Here is a 9974-nt window from a genome sequence, read left to right as displayed (position 1 = left end):
CCCGACTATCCGGAGGCTCGTGAAGTATTTTGCAAATCCCATGAATCAATTGGGCTCGGGACTACGGCCCGTGCGAATAGATTCGACAAGAAGCAGTTTGCACGTAATTGATGAAACTTCAACGAATGACCTCGTGCAATTGGTATATAAGGCCTAGCAAGAGGTAGTCAATATAGCCTGGAGAAAATATTTGAATGCCAAATTATATTCTGAGTAGGAGTAAATGGTGGGGGGGCCTCCCTCTTTCTCCTCCATCTTGGAGGCCTCAAATTTTGAACACCGAGAGGTTATTCTTCGACCTCTGAACCGGCGGTTTAGTTCAATCCTAGTAAGTATAAAGTGAGTATCTCGCGCACGACTCTCTTACTTGTCTTAGCTTTCTAGTATTAAAAACTCAAATCACATTGGATTATTTCGTGGACACCCTCCAAAGTTGGGCGTAATTGGTTGGGCGTTCAACGATTTCCAGCTCGAGAAATGGAAACAGCAGGTTCGAATCCCACAAACTCTGTGCAAACTGCTCCGAACCAAAACCACCCGCGCAAGCCAAAGATCCGAACTTAACCGATTCCTGGAGCTTACATTACGTTTCACGAGTCTTCAGATATCACAATCTCCATGTCCATTTTCCTAGTTATAGAAACCAAAGTTACAGAGACGGGTTTGCACATGCTTGTCAAATGCTGACATCAATGCCGCACGATCTGGATAAGCCAAAGTTTCAGCTCGAAGTTTCGTCCCACCCCGATTGGAATTGAACATTCTTGACCGGCTTATGAAATCAGTGAAGCGCTCTTTTGCCGGGCACGCCTCTCGGCCCATGCGTCCTCCTTCCCAAGCAAAGGTTCTCGCCTAAACGGGTCATTAGGGGCGCAAAAGAAACAAACTTAGACTTGGCCAAAAGCATAATGAGAAATTAGACCATCGATTCTGCATTTCACCCGACTTTCTCATCTGTTTTTTTTTTTACCCTTCTTTGCTAGGAACACGATTAACTATCACTGTCCTTGTCCAGTCCCAAATAATTTCTTTTAAATTTACTAGCATGTCCTTTTAAAGAGACCCCGACTACTTAAAGGTCCATGAAAGATCTTGCAAACCCATGAACCAATTAAACTCAAGCTTTTAGCCTACGGAGATTGGTCTTAACCTGAAATAGTTTGCACGCAATCAGTGAAATCTGATTCTCTGGCATTCGAGCTAAAAATGATCGAGATGTCCAAACCAATTGAGCCAAAATGCTTGCAAATTGCTCCGGAACAAGGCCGCCTGCCCTAGCTAAAGACACGATGAACTCGAACCTATTCACGGGGGGCTTGCATATTGGCCCATCACCCGAGAAAAAAAACCAGACTTCGTTGCCCATTTCCCTCGATTATAAACACAAAAATACGATAAGGGTTGTCACTTACATGCACAAATTGTTGGTGACAACTCGAAGCTTCGTTCCACCCGATTGGAATGAACCTTTTTTCACAAGCGTACGAAAACAGTGAACCTCTTTGTTTTTCCACTTTGCGCCATCGCATCCAGCATCCCAAGCACGGCTCTCTCTCTCTCTCTCTCAACGGGGTCCAAGTCAACTTCGGCACATCAAAATCATCCTCATCTTATCTGCTGGCGCATAAGGAGCCAAACTTGACTTAGCCAAACGAAAAAAAAAAAGCATGGACTCGACAAATTTAGAGCGTTGATGCTGCTTTTTCACCCTACTTTCTAATCCTGCTTTTTCACCCTTCGTTGCTAGGATCACAACAAGACAGCCGCCCCTCAAATCGATATTCACTGTTATTGTCCTGCCTGACCCTGGAATCCCCCTCGCCAAAAAGATCTTTTATTAACGCCAGATAAGATCAAGAAAAGATCGGTGCTTTGTAAATAAACAAAGAGCGTTTGGCAATCCCTACAAGAAAGTCTGCAGTTTTCAGTATACCACTTTTTTTTGAATTTCTGTTAACTATGCTCAATAGTGTCTCGATGCACAAGACCGTGGAAAATTACCCAATCAGTGCAAAACTCATTGTACGGATGCGAATTTAGTTCGAAACTTTCCGGACTTGTCATTTTATCTCTGAACCTTTGCGTGAAATTCCAATATAATCATTTTGGTTAATTTTCGTTGAAAATTACCGATGCAGTGGTCTAGTCGTCGTCGGCCATCTTATGTGATAGACCGCTGGTGAATAATTTTCGGCAACAAGTTAATCGAAAAGACTACCCTGAAATTTTGCATAAAGATTTCGGAGTAAATTGACGAAATTCTAAAGTTCGCTACCAAATTGATTTCCGTACAGTAGATTCGGGATCGAATGGGTAATCTCCCCGGACAAAGACCCTTTAGCATAATTCAATCGTCACATGGCGCTCATCCTACGAGCCCAAGATATCCCACGCATAGGCTCAATCTTTCGACGGCGGCAAAAGAGCGAACCAATTAGGGATTAACTGCGAATTGGGCATTAAGAGAGAGGTGATTAAACAAATGGGGGCGAGGGAGGGGGGGGCAAGCATTACGAAAGATTGGCGTGAATTGACCGACGGGAGATAAGGCACCCCCACTCTTGCGCACCATCTTAGTGCATGGATAAGCTTACGTAGGCCTCGAGATAATGTCGATCCACTAAGGGTTTGACACAAAAAAAAAAAATTCGGAATTTCTCGTCAGATTTTCCTTTCACGGATCTTATCGTTGATAGGTACGTCCCGCAAATATTTTGGCTCCTAAACAGTAACTGTTAATTTCAATCGAATTAGAGAGAGCAAACCCCACCTTTAAAACTGAACTAATTCAAGTATGTAAGCTAAACCTAAAGCCCCGGGAAAAAAAGGGGCAGTACATATATCAGCGATCCTGATTATAGAAACAAAATTCGATTTGGAATTCTTGATTTTCGAACATTAGAAAAGAAATCTTCAAGCTCAAATTTAGCCCCTCTAGTATTTTTGTGTGTGTGTGTGTGTGAATTTTTATGGTCCAGGGACAAAGGTCTAGAGACTCAATCCACGAACCGGTTAACCTCAGCCATTAGGCCTGTTCGGTTTGGCTTTGACACAGAGCAATTTGCGAGCATGTCATGAAATTCAAGCAGATGACCTGCAGTTCCCCGAGTTATAAATCCTTCAGCTTCCCTCTTTACTAATTTGAGTTCTATCCTACAACCAATCTGCCTCCCAGGCAATTTGGCATTGAATCTTTTAGTAATTCCCGACTCGTCACGTAACTTCAAATAGGGAGTCACTGCTTTCGCGTTGATTTCTTCACTTTGAACCACCCCTTTCACCGTGAGCAACTAGTCGAGTGCTCCCGAATTCCAACAGTAAAAACAGGATAAACGCACCGAGAGTCCTAAAACTTGTCATGAGCGTGCAAATGAGTCCTAAACGTTCAAAAAATTCGATAAAGTCCTAAAACTTGTCACGAAAATACATTCGGAGTCCCAAAATTTTCAAAAAGTACAATGAAGTCCTAAAACTTATCATGAAAGTGCAGCCAAATTCTAGAAATTTCAAAAAAGTGCAACCAATGAAAGGACTTGATTGCACTAATACGACAAATCTTAAGATTTAATTGCACTTTTTTAAAGTTTTAGGACTCGAATGTACCTTCGTGGTAAATTTTAGGACTTAATTATACTTATCGAAAATTTTAGGATTCATTTGCACTTTCGTGACAAGTTTTAGGACTTTCAACGCACTTCTTAAAAAAAAGAAAAAAAAGAAAAAGAAAGAAAGTGCTCTTGACCACGCAAATTCAAGGGCCATAACGAAATTAAGAGACAAATTAGTAACCCCAAGTAGATCCCAAAGGACGTTTCCATACCACTTTAAAAATCCGAGAATTCATATGAAGCTCCCCGCCAAAGCCTCAACGATTCTTTCTCTAATCCCCTTTTGTCCAAAAAGAAACTAGAAGGCGTGTATCGCCAGATTGCATAAGCCAATGTGCGTTACATCTCAACGACGATCTCCTCGAACGATAAGACTTAGAAATGCACCGCAGCGTGGACCGTGCAACAGGCTACCGATCCGCTCCTCCATTCGACACGCCCTTTTCGACGGCCACTGTTCGGCATTACCAGGTGGCCAGCAGAAGTTCCGTCTCGGCCCTCGACAAGCCTCACGTTTGCAAAGCACTGAGGATTCCCTCCCCGCTGAATCCAGCACCCCCTCCCCAAAAAGGAAGTCCTCACAGCATCACATCCAAGCCACTATTCTTTGTTTTTTTTTTCTTCTCTAAGCACTTATCAGAGAGGAATCGCATAAGATGATGATCGTGACTTACCAGGTCCATTCCGCATAGCCACTAACTCCCAACTTTAGGACAAGGGGCGAACACGCTACCACGACTATACTGTAAAGTAAAGGAGCTTAGTGGAGCATGAGATAAAGATATGATAAGACGGGCGTAAAGACTGTTGGGCGATCCGCAAGTATAGTCCTCTAGCAGTTTGCCAGATCGCCCTCTGTGTTTCGTTGAACTTGTAATGGAAAATTCAAAAGCATCATCCATGCTTCCTCCATTAAAAAGTATTAGATTAAATATTAAAATCTTACCACAGGAGAAAAAGTATTTTCATAGTCAATTCGCGCTCATGCGGGCAACCACACCCCAGTGAGCAGTTATTTGCTCAAACGTGAAGAATCACGTTGGTTGGTTTTACGTCAATAATCGACGTGGTCTCCATTGTTCTCTCCAGTTGTTCCTTCAGTCACTTTCAAGAAAACAGAGAACAAAGAACGCTCCTCCCATCGTCGATTCTCGTTTGACAGAGAAAAACTCCGAGATCGCAAAGGGCATCTAATCGGTGATCAATAAGGTATGTCCTCGTGATGTATCTTCGTCGATCGGTGAATCCGGTGATCTATTGGGCATGTTTCCGCTGTTTGTTGAGTATGTATTAGATCGGATTTAGTATCCTACAAAAAGGAAGAAGAAGAAGAAGAAGAAGACGACAAGAACAAGAGTTTTCAAATGGTAAGTAAGTGAAACTTGCTCTGCATTAGCCCGAAAAAGAAAGACCCTCCTCAATCTAATAGCAGTTAAATGCTTATTCGACCCCAAAAAATAAAATAAAAATCTAATAGTAGTTTATCGTATAGAAAATATTTCCACCATCAAGCAAAATCAATGTTTGATACCTCACTTTACTCACAGGCCCACAAACCGTACGAATCATTCCAAGCCTATGAGATTAGAATATTTTCTCCAATCCTAAAGGCATGCCTCTTTGACTGTCTCACAAGTACGCCTGTAGAAAAAATTTTGGGCCACTCTTCCTTTTCTTCAACTCACTTTATTGATGAAGTAAATGTATTGATACTTCAGTGCTTTTAAGGACCGTAACACGCTTATTACCAGCATCAATGCGTAGGGCGCAAGTGTTAAAGGTAATGCACATGCATGGATTCTCCATCGTCGTCAAATGTGATGTGCACATATCTGCTTGATCCGCAACGTCACACGATCACTGACTCAATAGCAGCGAGGTCCCAGGTGCTTGTGAACGTTCTATGGCATAGTTTTTTTTACCGACAAGTGTGCATACAAAATGCATAGACACATGCATATATATACATACACACATGATTAATATTGGTTCTTGACCCTAAGTGACAAATTTTCGTAAGTTCACTCGTCACTGGCATCTGATCTAGTCCACAAATTTACCCGTTCGTGCAATTTTGACTTCAGACAATCAAGAGAGCCACAGAGAGAGAGAGAGAGAGGCTCACATATATTAAGGCAGGATAAAATCAAGTGGAGTGGCCAATAAACTAGTGGAATCCACGTCATGCTGGTTCCTCTTCTGGCAATTCTCACAAAGCCTCCACTCCAATAAAACAAAGAGCCCCGAAGCGAGAAGCCACCACCACCCTCCTGTCTTTTCCCTTCACATAAACCTTTTCCTTTTCCACCCCTCATGGTCCAATGCTGGATACAGTGCTAGCAATAGCATTACCACCACACATGTTGTCGTTAGCATGAGAGAGGCATATGGTTGGCACGTCCCACTTTGCATTTTTCCCATTGACATATAATACACAAAGCTCTTCCTATCTCCTGCTTTCAATGCACATCGTTGATTAAAGAAATAAAAAAAAACCGACAAAAGAGAAGAAGGGAAAACACCGAATGGACATGTGGCACTACGATTGCATCGCCACAATATTGCGAGACGACAGCACGGTTCCGCACGTTCGTAAATGATGATGAATCTAAAACCCTGTACTTGCTGTCGAGTCCTTCCAAGGACAATTCCCAAAGTACCAATGGAGACAACTATCGAGGTTGCTGAAAGAATAAAACACCAAAAACAACTCGTAATTTGAGCAAAGCAAGTTTAATTTACCTTAAAAATCAAAACGAGTTGTTCTTTCTACTCCTCCAGAGCTAATTCATTACTGCACAAGTCTAGACTCTAAGAGTACTTTAATCACGAAAGGCAGAAGTCTAACGAAAACCAGTTTCTCAGGCTTTATAAGTATGTCTATCTCATCATTGAGTTGAGAAATACTTCCGCTACCAACAAGGCATTGACTTAGATAGGAAGGAAGTTTGCTCGCTTCCCCGTGATTTTAGCTTCAAGTTTTGTTGGGAGCACTTTAAGAATATAATCTTAATAATGCACCGGGCCTGTGTGGAGGAGCATGCCCATAAGATCACCCAAGAAACTGGACCGGTTGAGGGGCGGGAAAGCTGCCCCAATACCACCCGAACGCCCAAACAACAAAGAAAATACTTTAAACTCAAAGTAGATTAGAAACGTTGTTTTTGTAAATTCTGCTCTAAACATCTACAGCAGTCTACCAAGTCGATAGTGACCTTAAAGCTCAGCTAAAGCTTGAATCATAAACTTTCTAAACCTTCAGACAGTATAAACTAGAAACACTTGTTTAGTTCAATGTTTTGTTTAAGTAAAAAAGAGGCAAGAGTAGCTCAAGTATGTCTCATATGTTTCTGTTCGGTAAATCAGATTGGTCTTGAAATCCAAATGTAACGCAACAATCAAGATAGAGGAAAGAGAAGGAGAGCTTGACAAATGGACAAAGAGCCAGCCATCCACACAATAAGCATATAATTACATTTTCTGTTGTCAAGTTAAACATAAATGGAAGTTCATCACTATTTGCCTTTTTCCTTTATTCTAAGTGGAGGTGCAGATTATGGAGGCATTCGTGCACAAACTTTACAGTACATACCAAAAGGAAATTTCAATTTAGTACCACCACCGATAGCAGTACAATGCAAAAGGGTCCACTAGCGCGATCAAATCCACCTTTTCAGCGAATCTTCTAGTATATACACCGCAATTAGATTACCCGCGAATTGAATAAACTAAATTGTAGCTTGCGGGGCTTTAAATCGTCTTCGACTGACTGAACTAATCAGATCGCGCGGAATTTAAAAACTGAAAAAAAGAAAAAAATTGCCTCGGTAGCAAAGCAGCGATTAAACTCTAGAAAATCTAGTCCTCCATGTAGCATATTTAACTAGCTCTGTGCGGCTTTAATTATTTCATACAAAACGCCTCTAGAGAGCAGCAAAAGGCGTTAAAAGTTTCTGGGGTCCGTGGCTCTTTCAAGTAGGATCGAAGTTCACTTATCATATGAGGATGGAGTCCAAAAAAGAAAAAAAATAAAATTGATGCCCTCTCGTTACGTGAACAGACATTAGAGACACCTAAGCAGTGAAAACCTTTTCCTTTGCAAAAAACTTGTCGTCATCTACCCCTGCCGTTCATCATTTACTTCACATGGCTGCCAATTAGTGGCCTTCACAAAAAGTCAAGGGACGGTAATCATCTTCCCATTTTGGATGGAGGGCAAAGAAAGCCTTGTCCGTTTCATTTAAATTATTGGCCGCTAGTTCTCAAGGTCATGTTAATACTCATTTTAATTTTTTAGCTGCCTGTTCACCTGAATTGTTACATGGTCTCCGACTAAACTTCATTATAGAACGTCACGTCTTCTCACTTGAGTGCTTATAAAATGCCCAACATTAATCGTGAAAGGCATCATCTCTGTGGCCCAAACAACTTTAGTCAGACTCAAAAAGCAGCCATCCGTATTGTCAGCTAGAAGAGCAAAAAAAAAAAATGCATCCTCACTAAACCTGAGGATTCCACTATGAAAGCTACATCTACGTATCAATCATTAGCCCTGGTTATATAAGGACAATGGCTGATGTCACATGCATTAGGTGCCTATCAGAAAATAAAATGCTTGAACCAAGTGCATGGTAAAGATGTAAATATTACAATGTAGAGAAGCACTATCGCATAGAGACTCAACACCGGAACTTGCTTATATATATTTAACGAGAGGATGCCTAGATATCTGCATACAGAAGAATACCTGGAGTGGGGTTCCCTCATCAGACATAAGAAAAACAAGACGAGATACGAGAGAAGATGGCGCTAGAAGAAATCCGGAAGGGTCCATGGACAGAACAGGAGGACTTCAAGCTGGTCTGCTTTGTGGGCTTGTTTGGAGATCGACGTTGGGATTTTATAGCCAAGGTTTCAGGTTTGAAGGTGGCGGGAGAAGATAATAGGTAGGCTTATCTTGGACATGGAGGTTCTTGGAAGGGGCTCCCACTGATTGCATGCTTTTGATGTAGGTTTGAACAGAACAGGGAAGAGTTGCAGGTTACGTTGGGTTAATTACCTCCACCCAGGTCTCAAGCGAGGGAAGATGACGCCTCAAGAAGAGAAGCTCGTGGTTGAACTTCATGCCAAATGGGGAAACAGGTCCAAAGACTCGGTTTATCTTTTCTTAGCTTCAATTTATCAGCCAGTATATCATACCGCTCTACAGTTCTTAATGCATGAACAAATTCAAAATGTTGCTCATCTACTTCTTTTTCTAAAGTACAAACACTCATGTGATGCAGATGGTCCAGAATTGCTCGCAAATTACCCGGACGCACAGATAACGAAATCAAGAACTACTGGAGAACTTATACGAGGAAAAAAGCTCAGGAGAGGAAGCATCCCATTTCCCCATCATCATCATCTTCTAATTGCTATTCATCCACAACAAACAATCCTCCTGCGGATTCGTTACCCTTCCAAGAGGCTGGAGAAGTAAGCTACTATGACACAGGTGGTCCTATCGTATCGTCTCCGACAAGAAAGAAGAGTGAAGAAAAAGAAGACCGTGAAAAGGGGGACTCCATGGATGATATATGGAAAGATATTGCTGTTTCAGAGGAGAATAATGCTGTAGCACAGTTTTATAACTGCTTTACCGATGAGAATTACAGTTTCACCTGTCCTCAAATGACTTCGCCGGCATGGGAATTCTACTCTGACCCACTGTGGAAAATGGATGAAGAAGAGAATGAGATGACTCTCCCTATGAGCAATCAGCACTCTTCCTGGTAAACACAGGAGTCGAGAGAGGGGTCCTTGTCGGTTGATCAGAATTTCATTAATTTATATTTCTCCAGCTAAGTATAAGGAAGCCGTAACCTGTCTATGGTGTAGTCTGAGATGTGAACCTAGTTCTCAGTCCACAGAAATGACTGTCATTTCTTGCATCCTGGCGACCTTCACCCCTAGTCCTAGATGATGTTTTGTCTTAAAGCTTGATAAATAACCTCATAGAGCTCCAATGAGGTAGGAATCCCATTTATGGATTTCTTGTAATATAGATCTGAAACTCCTCTTATGTTCCTTAAAGTGATGGTAACCTTCCGATTTTAGCAAATGCTTAACAAAAAATCGGCACTGCTTTAACACGAACAAATTCTGTTAATTATCACATCTAATTGTTTTTCCAGTGATAGTAGCTCGAGCATCCTTACCCCTACAACCAAATACATGTTCCATATAATAATGGCAATAGCTGAAAGGTAAAACCAACAGGGAATTTAACTAAAGAAGCTAGAGCAAAATGAATAAGGCGGGATAAAGCAGAATGTCCTGCCACGATCTCAAGATCCTTTACTTTAGCAAGCGTCTCTATGATCT

General features: G+C 41.7%; 1 protein-coding gene across 2 annotated transcripts; it reads left to right on the top strand.

The window, feature by feature from the left end:
* Positions 1 to 7955: 7955 nt before the first annotated feature.
* Positions 7956 to 9711, top strand: LOC115736526 (transcription factor MYB48-like). 2 transcript variants are annotated; one of them, XM_030668261.2, is made up of 3 exons: positions 7956 to 8526; positions 8621 to 8750; positions 8894 to 9711. In XM_030668261.2, exons 1-3 carry the CDS (start codon positions 8412 to 8414, stop codon positions 9384 to 9386), a joined length of 738 nt encoding a protein of 245 aa, XP_030524121.1. In that variant the 5' UTR covers positions 7956 to 8411; the 3' UTR covers positions 9387 to 9711. The 2 variants fall into 2 exon arrangements, with proteins under 2 accessions (XP_030524121.1, XP_030524123.1); XM_030668263.2 differs by having other exon boundaries at positions 7956 to 8554; positions 8631 to 8750.
* The last annotated feature ends 263 nt before the right edge of the window (positions 9712 to 9974 follow it).

The sequence above is a fragment of the Rhodamnia argentea genome, chromosome 8 (genome assembly GCF_020921035.1).
Source record: "Rhodamnia argentea isolate NSW1041297 chromosome 8, ASM2092103v1, whole genome shotgun sequence".
Classification (NCBI taxonomy): domain Eukaryota; kingdom Viridiplantae; phylum Streptophyta; class Magnoliopsida; order Myrtales; family Myrtaceae; genus Rhodamnia; species Rhodamnia argentea.
The sequence above is the reverse complement of the archived record's forward strand: the minus strand, read 5'-3'. Positions and strand labels throughout refer to the sequence as shown.